The sequence below is a fragment of the Myxine glutinosa genome, unplaced genomic scaffold (assembly GCF_964187855.1).
Source record: "Myxine glutinosa unplaced genomic scaffold, kmMyxGlut1.1 SCAFFOLD_2504, whole genome shotgun sequence".
NCBI classification, from domain to species: domain Eukaryota; kingdom Metazoa; phylum Chordata; class Myxini; order Myxiniformes; family Myxinidae; genus Myxine; species Myxine glutinosa.
The window spans coordinates 21012-34247 of NW_027618598.1; the positions used below are offsets into that span (position 1 = coordinate 21012).

At 45.0% G+C, this 13236-nt stretch overlaps 1 protein-coding gene across 1 annotated transcript in view; it reads right to left on the reverse strand.

Moving 5' to 3' along the window:
• Positions 1–7056: 7056 nt before the first annotated feature.
• The window catches only part of LOC144889309 (uncharacterized), a 35794-nt gene continuing 29614 nt past the window's right edge, over positions 7057–13236 (reverse strand). The window contains exons 3-5 of the mRNA XM_078769431.1: positions 10519–10562; positions 10159–10255; positions 7057–9508 (exon numbers count right to left, since the gene is read on the reverse strand). Coding sequence (XP_078625557.1) covers positions 9264–9508; positions 10159–10255; positions 10519–10562 — 386 coding nt within the window. The 3' untranslated portion in view covers positions 7057–9263. The remainder of the gene's footprint in view (positions 9509–10158; positions 10256–10518; positions 10563–13236) is intronic.

A 13236-nucleotide genomic window follows, 5' to 3' on the forward strand; every position in this document is an offset into this window, starting at 1 on the left:
ACCGTATCCCTGCGTGTCGTAAGAGGCGACTAAAAGGGTTGGCGTCAGGAAGGGCATCCGGCCAGAAAAAGTGCCTCAAAAAGAGAACCATGACAATTACAACTACATATGGGCAGGGTACAGCCCAAAGTACCCCATGGGGGACCCCACTCCCTCTCGTCAAAACTCAAGGTGGGGAACCCGACCGAAGCAAGGGTGGAAATCACTCCATTTATGACGAAACGTCTGATGCCCTAAGTGGAGATCGGTTTCTGAGGTTTGGGACATGGAATGTAGGGACAATGACAGGGAGATCAGGAGAAGTGGTGGAAGTATTGATCAGAAGAAGAGTGGACATATGTTGTGTTCTGGTGTGCGATAGAGAAGCTGATGGAAAACGTGAAAGATGAGGACGTTGTTGTGGTAGGAGGAGACCTAAATGGACATGTGGGAAGGAGTATGGATGGTTTTGAGGGAGTTCATGGGGGTTACGGATATGGTGTGAGAAATGGAGAAGGTGAAAGGATTTTGGAGTTTGCTGATGGAGCTGATTCGTTGATTTGTAACACTCAGTTCCAGAAAGAGGATAATAAGCTTGTTACATACACGTCGGGTGGGTCGACGACAACCGTTGACTACCTGATGGTGCGTAGGCGAGATAGGGGGCACCTCCGGAACACAAAGGTGATCCCGGGGGAGGAGGCTGTTTCACAGCACCACTTGGTTGTCTGCGACACAAGGGTGAAAGGTGCGAGGAGAGATCGGCGGGTGAAGTACCAACCAAGAATGAAGGTGTGGAGGTTGAAAGAGGTGACAGTAAGGGGGGCATTAAAAGAGAGGCTGAGTTGGGTAGAGGATGATGTGGTTGAGCTTGAAAGTGGTTGGATGTCAATGAAAGATAGCCTGTTGGGAGCCGTTGGTGAGGTATGTGGATGGACAAAAGGACCACCGAGGCACTCGGAAACATGGTGGTGGGATGATGAAGTTGGAAAGAGGATTGACGAGAAGAGGAAGAAATTCAAGGAGTGGCAGAAGGCGAAGGGTACAGGGGCAGGAAAAGTAGAGCATGAAAGTTATAAGGCAGCCAAGAAGGCTGCAAAGAAAGAGGTAGCAAAGGCGCAGGAGGCATGTAGGAAAATGTTCGGAGAACGATTGGATTCGGAAGAGGGTCAGATAGCAGTATTCAGGATTGCAAAGCAGATAGCGAAAGAGAGGTGTGATGTGTAATGGGTGAGTTGCTTGAAGGATGAAGTGGGACAAATCGTTGTGGACCCAGATGGAATAAAAGGAAGATGGAAAATATATATAGAAATGCTGTTGAATACAGAGAATGAATGGGATGGCAACATAGAGACTAACCCAGTTTTAGGACCGGCAGAGAAGATAACTGAGAAGGAAGTTGAGGAAGCGATAAAAGCAATGAAGAGCAGAAAAGCGGGAGGGCCGACGGGAGTTGTGGGAGATGTGTTGAAGGCAGCAGAAAGTTGGGGTGTGAAGAGAATGACAGATCTGTAATCTGGTGGTGAAAGAAGGCCGCATTCCAGTGGATTGGGAACTGAGTACACTCGTCCATCTATACAAGGGGAAAGGTGACCCTCTGGAGTGTGGCTCGTACCGAGCGATAAAGTTATTGAAGCATGGAATGAAGGTATTGGACAGGGTGTTGGAGAGGAGGATAAGGAAGCAAGTGAAGATCGACGAAATGCAGTTTGGATTTCTGCCAGGAAAAGGAACGACAGACGCGCTTTTTATTGTGAGGCAGTTGCAGGAGAAGCACATGGAGAAGAGGAAGAAGTTGTTTCTTGGGTTTGTTGATCTGGAGAAAGCATTCGATAGGGTTCCAGGCGAAGTATTGACATGGGCATTGAGGAAGTTATGAGTAGACTACGGATTTTTATGTTAAGAAAATAGGCCTTTTATGTTTTGAAAAGCGGGTTTTTTTTTTTTTAATGTGAAAAAATCCCGAAATATTTTTTTCCCCCATTTTATTCATTTTTTATTATTACCAAGTTTTTCAGAAATCAGTCAAAAAAAGAACAAAAAATGGTAAGCTTTTTCCTGCACAACATTAAGCACTCTGGGCTAGTAAACAGGTAAAAAAAATGATGTTCAGGTACCTTTATTGCAACCGCATTGTTTGATAAGTAGAGGACAAGAAGAAATTGACAAGACCCTTTTAGGAACGGTTAAAGTAGGTGTTTGAAATCATTATCTTGGTAAAGTTCTCCTTGGTGAGGCGGTGTCGGCGGTCGGTGAGGACATTTCTGTAGACGGAGAAGGACCTTTCCACGTCGACGCTGACGATGGGGGCAGTACCTCAAGAGGGGGATGTCGGCAAGCTTGACTCCAGCCGGCACACCAACCTCAGATCTGTGCTGATCTCCATCCAGGATCAAAGCCTCTGTCCTCAGCACACCAATGTCGGGATTGCGCTGCAGCACCGCCTTGAACTTGGTGAGCAGGATCTCCTTACGGCAGCCTCGGATCTTTTCGAGCTCCTCCTTGGCCTGATCAAGGAGCTGGAAGGCCTTGGCCAGCTCCATGCCGGCCTCCTCCACCTGCTTAAGGATCTTCGGGATGAACGACACATGGGCATTTAAGAAGACCAAACTGAGCTTGATGTCCGCCTTTCCGAACAGGTCCTTGGCACTCCGGATTGCCATCGCGCCGTCATCGTTCAGCTGGTCCACAATGTCCTTGACGGCCTCGAAGTGCTCGGCGTAAAACACCGCGGCGTCGATCCACGTCCCCCACCGAGTCAGAATGGGCTCCGGGGGGAGAGAAAGATTGGGCTGCTGCTCCTTCCAAAGGACAACACGCGACGGGCCTTTGACGAACACCTTCTTCGTCGTGGCAATCAGGTCGTTGACGTCCTTGAACATTTCTCGGACTGTCTCGCAGACACGGTGGAGCGCATGGGCAACGCAAGTCACATGCAGCAAGTCCGGGAAGAGTTCCTTCAGGGCATGGCCGGCCTTGATCATATAGGCCGCGGCGTCGCTGACGAGGACCTTGAGGCACTCCGGCTTGAAATCAGGCCAAAGATAGCGCAGCGTGTCATTGACTGCGCGCACGATCTCCCCGGAGTTGGTCTTCTCCAGAAACATGCACTGGACGAGGTGGGGACGAAAGTACCCTCCTTGGACAAGCGTCCCGCGATGATGTTGGCCACATATCGACCTGCCGAATCGAATCGGTCGTCTCGTCGACGGACAGCCAGATGGGCTGCTGTCCGAGGTCGGCACGGATCCCCGCCAAGGCCTCGTCGTAGCGCTTGTCGAGGTAGTGCTTTCGAACCAGCTTTCATCGGGGATCTGGAGAGTGATGTGCTTCTCCAGGAATGACCGGAGGGCAGGGTTTTCCAATTTCGACCATGGGATGCCAGCGGCCAGCATGGCCTGGCACAGCTCCTGAGCCACGACGTCGCACTTGTGCCTCTTTCCGCCACCAAAGTCCTCCATGGTGGCTTGCGTGACCGTCCTCTTCTTCTTCAAGGACAAGTTGCTCTTGTGGCGGTCTCCTCGGACATGTTGGGCCAGCTCAGACTTCTGCTTCGCCCGGAAAGTCTTTTCACAAGCTCGACAGAAAGCCGTGTCACTCGACACGTACTTGAAGGTGGCCCCATCGCCATCAGCGTTGTATTCCTTCAGCCACTTGTCACGAAGAGCACTCATCTTGATAGGAGACTTGTTCACACTTTGTGTACACTCTCTCACTGTAGTACACCGCCTCACTGCTGTACACGCTGGGGACGCAACGCATGCAAGTGGACGCAACGTTTTGTTTTTGAGATCGATCGCAGTTAAAAATTTCGATCGCAGTTAAAAATTTCGAAAAATTCCCTAATTTTTTTTAGCGTTGCCAGACATTTTCGACCAAAGAGGGCATTTTATTTTATTTTTCCCGAAAAAGGGCGAATTTTTTTTTTTCTCCGAAAATAGCAAAACAATTTTTTTGCGCGCAAAAAAGCCGTTTTATGTGAAAAAATATTTTTTATTTTTTCACATAAAAATCCGATGTGCAGTTATGAGTGGAGGAATGGTTGATCAGAGTAGTGATGACAATGTACAAAAGAGCGCGCACAGCTGTAAGGACGAAGGACGGGAACAGTGGTGAGTTTGAGGTGAAGGTGGGAGGGCATCAGGGGTCGGTACTAAGTCCACTACTATTTGTAGCTGTGGTGGAGGTGCTGGCTCAGAACGCAAAGGAGGGTTTACCGTGGGAGTTGTTGTATGCAGATGATCTGGTGTTGATTGCGGAAAGTATGGATGGACTGAAGGAAAAGATGAACAAGTGGAAGGAATGTATGGAGACAAAAGGTCTGAAGGTGAATATCGGAAAGACGAAGGTGATGGCAAGTGGTAAAGCATGTGGTGAGGTGGAAAGAACTGGGCAGTGGCCCTGTGCTGTGTGCAGGAAGGGTGTCGGAGTGAACTCCATTCAATGTACAATGTGCGCTGAGTGGGTTCATCAAAAATATAGTGGTCTGAGAGGGTCATTAACAAGTGTGGCAGCTACATTCAAATGTAAGGTGTGCACAGAGGGAGCTGCAGATGGAGGAAATGTTGAGTTGGATCTTGGAGACGGCATGAAGCTGGAAGGTGTGAAAACATTTTGCTACCTCTGAGATGCTGAATGGAGAAGGTGGATCAGACTCGGCAACGGTTGCTAGAGTGAGATGTGCATGGAAGAAGTTTCGGGAACTGAGTGGCGTGCTGATGAGGAGGGGAGTGTCGTTGAAGCTGAAGGGAAAGGTGTATGCTGCATGTGTGAGAAGTGTTATGATTTATGGGAGCGAGACATGGGTAATGGACATAGAGCAGCAACGAAGGTTGGAAAGGGTGGAAATGCGAATGGTTCGATGGATGTGCGGAGTATCGTTGAGAGAGAGGAAGACAAATGATGAATTGCGAAAGATGATGGGAATAGAGCCTGTGATTGATGCTGTGAAGAGGAACAGGTTGAGATGGTTTGGTCATGTGTTGAGGAAGGATGAAAGTGACTGGTTGAGAAGAGTGATGGAAATGAATGTAGAAGGAAGTAGAGGACGGGGAAGACCGAGAAAGACTTGGCTAAAGATGGTGGAAGAAGAAATGCGGGCAAGGGGGTTAACAAGGAGAGATGCAGAAAATAGGGCAAGATGGAGAAGATTGTCATGGGGACCGCAAGGCTAACCCCCGCTCTAGCAGGGAAAATGGCCTTAAAATGCATGTTGTTGTTGTTGTTTTAGACAGTCAAGTTCGCTCATCTTTTCGGTGCACCGGCACGAGCCGAGAACGGCCCGTGCAGGGGCTGATCAGAGAATCTCATCAAACTGTCCGATCGGTAGTAGCAACGGGCTGTGTGTGCAAAGGGTAGAGACTTAATCAACGCGAGCTGATGACTCGCGCTTACTGGGAATTCCTCGTTCGTGGGACACTGTCTCAAGCCCCAGTCCCCATCACGGATGGGGCTCAGCGGTTTACCCGAGCCTGACGGCGAAAGGCAATGTACACGCTGGCCCGTCCAATGTAGCGTGCGTGCGGCCCCGTACATTGAAAGGCATTAAACGTTCATTAAACATTAAACGTTCATGAAACATTCAACGTTCATTAAAGGATTACGAAACGAAAAACATTACGAAATTACGTTCACACCATCACGGCAAACACTATCGTGAACACATACATCATCACAACATCGTCACAATGAACGTTATGCGAACGTGAATGTTATGCGGGAGTCCAAGCCTGAGAATGCTGGAGACCAAAGCTGAAATTGGGAAAACGAAATAGCCTATTTTACTCCTGGAGATCCCAGGATTACTGACCCAAAATATCTTTGCGATCGGTTCAGCAGTTTTTACGGTACCTTCGAACAGACAGACGGACATTTGGGGAATTATAGTAAGATGGGTTGACTGGTAGGCGGTAGGGCCCCACGTACTCAGCACAACGTCCCCACAGCGGGATCCTGGCCCTGGCTCAACTAGTATTTGGCCCTTCCACATGCGGTTGCTGCTTGCAGGGTCCCGACTCTTCCAACCACTGACGCCGATTCAAATCTCCCAACCGCGTGAAATCATGCTTCATGCCGATTAGTGGCTGGTCCTGGCCTGTCCAAGCGAAGGCTTCACTTACTAAAGACTAAGGGGCAAAGTTCTGGTAAGCTCATCTTGCAAAAACGCATAGAGTACCTTCTGACATCACACAGTACAGACCATTTGACATCCGTTGGTCGCAAGTGGTCAATCACACGGGCCCGGCCGTTGAAATAAATAAACCAGAGGAATGAGAACATATTTTTCAAAAATAAATACAAAGGAATAGAAGGGAGAGCTTGTTCTAAACTAAACAACCCAATCCTGGAGACACTAATTGGGTGGAGTATAGTAGAACTAATCAAACACAGCACGTGGTTCTAGTGCAAGATAGTGAGATCGTTTTATTGTTTTCACTGCACAACGAAACCTCAAGGAAGGAATAAACAGTGTTTGTGGTGCGATATTGTCAGATAGTCAACTGTGGTCAACATCCCAAAGCTCATAACAAACCTTACAGTTTATGAAGTCGTCCATTGTCAAGCCAAAACTGAAAAGGGAATGGTCAGTAATTCCTGCACACTAGATTAATCAACGTTTTGACATATATTTCATACAAATCACTTCATCAAGCGACCCAACAAAACTTCCACTTGCATCGATGCTGCTCGAAAGTGGACTCGAACGGTCACCTTTGTACGAAGCATTCAAATTTGTATTTTCAATTGACAGCGAATCAAAACCGATGCAACCCTGTATGCACTTCCATCCAAATCAATTTTTAAGCAGCAAGTTATTTCTTGCTCGCACAGCGATGGCTTGTCAGCATATGCAATTACCTGGCATACCCAACAAATAAATTTTGATCTTACTGAATGCTTTTATATTTTACAAATTATTAAACAGCATATATATTACAAATCAATCGATTTGGAACATAATTATCACTCGTTCTGCTCTTAGGACAAAGCAATCAACAAAGGGGAACAAGAAAGAGCAATCAGAGATCGCAGACCCTCGCCAGGATGTGTTTTTCGTTTTTATTAAGGCTTTTTGTTAAAACAAATATGGCGGCCGCACCACGTGACGGATGACGTCATCTTTTTTTCTCCACAAATCTCTCTCGAAGACGCTCAAGAAATCTCATCTTCATCGGATTAACTTTTGTACTTGTCGAATGTCATAATAGAGGCACGTATGACATCATTAACATCTCTTATTCCCCATGGAGAGTTCTTTACAATGAGCCATGTCTCAATTTCTTCTACGCAGCGCTTTCGGAGATAAAGAGGTGCAAAGTTTTTCAGTTTTTCCAAGATGGCGCCACGTGATCCACGTAATCTATGACATCATAATTACAATTTTTAAAAATTATACTGGAGGAGGTGCACCTTTGGTGAAAATTTCCTCAAAATCGGACCAACTCTTGCAGAGAAAACCATATTTATTCTGTGCGGACAAACAAACAAATGAAAAATCGGTCAGACACCGAGGACTTGCCGGAATGTACTTTTTAAAATCGGCCATTTTGGACAAATATGGCGACCGAAACACGTAAGATGACGTCATCATTATTTGTTTTCTAAACTAATTTATTCCTTGATGATGCTCAAGAAATTTCATCTTGATCGATGAAGTTTTGTACTTGTCGAATTATGACGTCATAATGGAGGCACCAATGACATCATTAAAATATTTTATTCCCCATGCAGAGTTCTTCACAATGAGCCATGTCTCAATGTTTTCGATTCAGCAGTTTCGGAGTTTCAGAGGTGCAAAGTTTTTCGGTTTTTCCAAGATGGCGGCGGAACCACGTGACCAATGACGTCATCATTATTATTTTTTTCTCCACCAGTTTATGCCATCATGTCGCTCAAGAAATTACATCTTCATTGGATGAAGTTTTGTACTTGTCGAATTATTAAATTATGACGTCATAATGGAGGCCTTGGGCCGAGAGAGTTAAAAATTGGGCACAGTGTATTCCAGGGCATGCGAAATATGCGTGCAAAGTTTGGCGATTCTACGTGCAACGGTGTAGACGTCGTACTGCGAACAGACTGACAAACAGATGAAAAATCTGTCAGAGACCGAGGACTTGCCGGAATTTACTTTATCGGCCATTTAGGACAAATATGGCGGCCGAACCACGTGACCGATGACGTCATCATTAACATATTTTATTCCCCATGGAGAGTTCTTTACAATGAGCCACGTCTCAATTTTTTCTGTTCAGCACTTTCGGAGATATGGAGGTGCAAAGTTTTTCGGTTTTCCAAGATGGCGGCCGAACCACGTGACTGATGTCATTAACATATTTTATTCCCCATGGAGAGTTCTTTACAATGAGCCATGTCTCAATTTTTTCTATTCAGCACTTTTGGAGATATAGAGGTGCAAAGGTTTTCTATTTTTCCAAGATGGTGGCCGAACCACGTGACCGATGACATCAATTGGGCACAGTCTATTCCAGGGAAAGACAAATAAATACATGTGCAAAGTTTGGCGATTCTTCGTGCAACGGTGTAGACGTAGTGCTGCAAACAGACAGACAGACAAACCAACCGATCAACATATTTGCCGGAATCTTTTCCGGCAAGTAACAAACAGACAGACAAACGAACAGATCAACATACTTGCCGGAATCTTTTCCGGCAAGTAACAAACCAACCGATCAACATACTTGCCGGATGCAACCAAAAAAAGGTTGCAATTGATCCAGCAAATTGTCCATTTCATCAAGATCAAAATTGACGATCTTGATCAAAGCTCTGGTCAATAGGATAAAAAGCAACAATTTTTAGATGAAAATTAATGATTTTAGAAGCATGACCTAGAGTTCATCTTTGACCTTTTGACCTCAAGAATAGTTGGTTTCCTAATTCAGTGAGGCACTATGCAAATGCTGTTAAATTTTCAAGTCAATCGGATTAAAAATGGCGATTTTAGAAATTTGACCTCCAGATGAACTTTGACCTTTGACCTCAAAATCAATAGGCTTCTCAATTGTGATGACCTCTACAAGTTGGTGAAGTTTCATGACGATCGGTTTATAATTGTGACCTGTAGGCCGGTGACAGACAGAGAATAATAAACGCAACTGACCAATATACTTGAAAAATATTCGATTTTGCAAGTGACAGACAGACAAACAGACAAATGTAAAACCCTCTCCTACGGCGAGGATAAAAATGCCACACAAATGATATGAAAACCTGTGGCTGCTGCTGGTATCTTCGTTGCATTAAAACGACAAATGACTGCATTAAAGCAAGGAGAAAGCAGAGCAAAAATAAATATATTGAATAAGAACACACCATGCTGCATTCCACTGATCGAATGCAAACCTAAGCCAAACAAGATAGATCAGGACTTCAACCAAAGAAATGCACCTGGCAACCGTATGATGCTTTGATACGCCATTGGGTCTACGTCTGACGTCGACAGACTTTTCTTGTTCCTTGATTGTTCTCGAGTATGGAATTTCAGGGTTCCTGCTGGATCCATCTTCTGCAAACAACAGAACACAAGCACGAGTATTAACAAAGATCTGATCTGATTCTGTTGTACCATACTCTGTTGCAGAGCGTTGGTGCTGCCAAAGCAGTTTATTGGCAAAGTTACACTGGATGGTTTGCCATTGCCTTCCCTACACTGGGTGGTTTGCCATTGCCTTCCCAACAGTAGTTGGGAGCGGAATTTGTAATTTGTTCATGGTTCAGGCAATAGCTCGCCTACTCCTCACGAAGGACACCGTGGGATTTTTAACGTACACCAATTAATTCCGACAGACGGGACGCTCAGTTTAACATCCATCTGATGGACAGCATATGCATTGATGAATTGATCAACCTGCCTGTGAAACACCAGGATGGCAGTTTATAGCTGGGTCAGGATTCAAATCGAGGTTAGACATTTTAGAGGGGAGTGTGCATACCTCGAAGCCATCCTACCAGCCCTTTAACAAAGATACAGCTCAGAAATAAATTGATCAACCGCTTGCCAGATATTCTCACCTCAGCAGATAGGATATAGGGCAGGTTGGAATCAAGAGGTACAGGTTGGAATCACGAAAGACTAATGGTTGAATTACAGGCAAGCTTCTCTTCCAAAATGAGCATAAGTATCAGCACATAAACAGTGCTGCTAGATGCCATTACCTTGAGTGCGAAGCATCTGTGCACTGCTTTGCACCTTCTGCCGAGTTTCAATGGTGGCCGGCCTCTGCTCTTGTAAAAGATTCTCAACGTGGCATGGCTATACACAGAAAGATGCAGAAAACACACGAGTCAGCAGTCCAATAATAACTGAAGCACCAGTTCAACAAGAACTGACTCCTCATTTTCATTTCTAAATGAAGTTGTATTCCAACTGAAGGTGAAAAAAAATGTGCAAATTGCTGTGAAGGGAACCAAAGGATGACTAGAAGAATACCATTTCGCCAACTAATCACAGCAACAGGACCATCAATGGATCTACAGTTCACTTACATACCTCAGAAGCAAGGAAAGTGTACTTACTATGAATTTGGCTTTGAGAATATCATTCCAGGTTGCCAAAATGTCTGCAAATAAAAACAATTAAAGAACAAAAGTTGTACATGGGACACTGAAGCTATTTTATAGTTATGATAAAAGTAAAAACGTGAAGTTCTTGAAGAGACAGCCAGTTTGCTGCATAGGTTGAAATTATTGTTCCAAAACTTTGGCAGTTTCCACTTGAAAGGCCAAGTCAAAAAATGAAATAAATAAAGTGGCTTCAGAAAGTATTTATACACCTTGACGTTTTTCACATTTTTTGTGTTGCAGCCTGAACTTAAAATAGATTAAATTGAGATTATTTTTTTTGTCACTGTTCTCTACATAATAACCCATAATTAGTAAGGGAAACATGAAAATCTGTTAACTAAATTGTTACCAAAAAATTTCTTCACCAATATGTTTGTAAAGGTGTGTAATAACATGTGTTAAAATGTTGAAGGTCAACTCCCGTGGGAAACCCAGAAAAAAAGCTGTTGAATTCGGGTACCGAAAAATTATTTTCGAGAATTTTTTTTTTTTTTTTTTTTTAATCGGCCCTTATAGCCCAGCAGATATGTGAAAAAATTGTGCTTTTGGTGATACAAGCATGAAATTTTGAACACTGATAGAGCATACTACTAGGAAGATTTTTGGATATAGGGGCATTCAAATCTTTTCCTAGGGACAAAATGGCGGCCATTTTAAAAATGGCCGTTTACAGATAATAAGATACACAGTACCGATGTCTATAAAACTAGATTTACTTATTGCTCAAGCACACCTATGATGTTTTTTTCACGTAAACAGGTTGTAAGATCATAATTAAATGTCAACAAACTCACATAACATTTATTTGGTCCTTATTCTTTACAAAAATAATTACTTTTTGAGCTATTTTGAGCAAACTCCAGAAACACAATGGAAATGAAGTGAAAATGCCACATTAACGCTGTGGAAGTGACTTTCACTATAAAACAGTCTACAAAACAGTCTTCCACATGTTTGTGTATATGTAACAGGTGTGTTATTCCTCCTGTATACTATCGTGTGCACTCCCCTGCACAGTGACACAGAGCTGAGCACTGGAGTGCGGCCTTAACACACTTGCACTGTTTCCTGCAACCCTTCTTGCATCCACATCTAATCAATTGTCGGCATGCCTCAGTTGCCTCTGTGAGGGTTGTCCAATATATCCCCCAGCCGTTATTACTCTGTTTCCAACCCCATTCACTTGGCGATGGGAGCTCAGGTGCGCAAATCATCATCTGGCCCCAACAAAAGCCGGCTTGGTAGGCAGCTCTCTTGATGTGTTGTCTGAGGGCTTCTTGCGTTGGTGGGATAGCCTCTATTGATCTACCAGTCTGGGTGAAGAGATGCTTGCGGGCATCGTTAACATGTTCCTGGCTGCTTGTTCGATCGTAGAGCAGAACAACAAAACGCTCCAGTGTATCCATGTTGTCATTTGCAGTTGAAATGGTTGGTGTGGCAGCCAGTGCGCAGAAAGCTGAGGTGACCTCATCATAGGCTTTCCATGTTTCCCATGCTGTTTTCTTCCCCCTTCCGCCGAAGCAGGACACGGTGTCACACCCAGTGAAGGCGTGGAAGAATGGCAACCCTCGGCACTTGTTTGGTCCCAGTGCCACAGCCATCTCGTGAGCTGCCAAGTGCCTGAAATTCTTCCCTGTGCCAAAAGCAACCCAGAGTTCATCGATGTCAAGATATCCAGTTGCTGCCACTGCAAGGATCAAAACATCTGTGTCCACTGTGCGGATTGACACCTTGGTATAGCCCTGTCTGACTGCATCTTGGACATGGAGTAGTATCCTTGTATCTGCCTCCTCGTGACTACACGGGGAAAGACCAGTAACATCTTGTGGCTGTGTACAAAAAACTTCTTTGTGGTTTGTGGTGACGATTTGCTTGTCAGTCTCAATGTTTGCTATCCTCGTTGCTAGAAAGTCAAACAACTCCACCTTGTTCTCGTCTATGCGAAGGAAGGCCTGCCAGTTTCGAGGGATGGAACTAGATGGCTCAACTCGTCTCCTGGTGCCTTTACCCCTCGTCTTCCTGGTGTCGGCTTTCAAACTGTCTGGGAAATATTCATCCCAGATAATATCAACCCTGCTCTTATTTTGTATCTGAGATGTGATGTATGGCAAGAATACTAGTGATGCATACTCAGAGAAGGTCTTCGCATTACGAGGTGCCAGCATGTTCACGATGGCTGCTCCATCCAGGATCATGACTTCAACAGGGGGGCTTACATCATCATTTTCCCGTGAGGTGATCAGATCTTCTAAGCACCCAACCAGATCAGACTTGGTTCCAAGCCGGATTTTGCCCATTTGTGACAATGCAGGGGGACAAGCTTGGTTTTCATGTGCAAATAATTCATCAAGATCTCCATTCCGTGTCTGGGATGCAATAAACAGCCTGGAGAACAGAACGCAGTCATTCTTCAGAGATACCACCTTCAACTCTGTTCTTGACTTCTCTCTGACTGGGGGTCGGCTGAAGAGAGGGAGATTGTTTCTTTTTATTGGGTCAGTGATAGGCTTTGTCTGATGTACAAGCCTCTCGTTCACATATGTGTCATACTGTTCTTTTCCCAGCTTCTCGATCTGGTAAAGGGTGTTGATGACTGCTGGGTCTGCCAGGTCTCTGCTGTCTAGCACCAAGAGATCTTTGCTGTCGTCACAGAATGGGTTCCCCATCTCT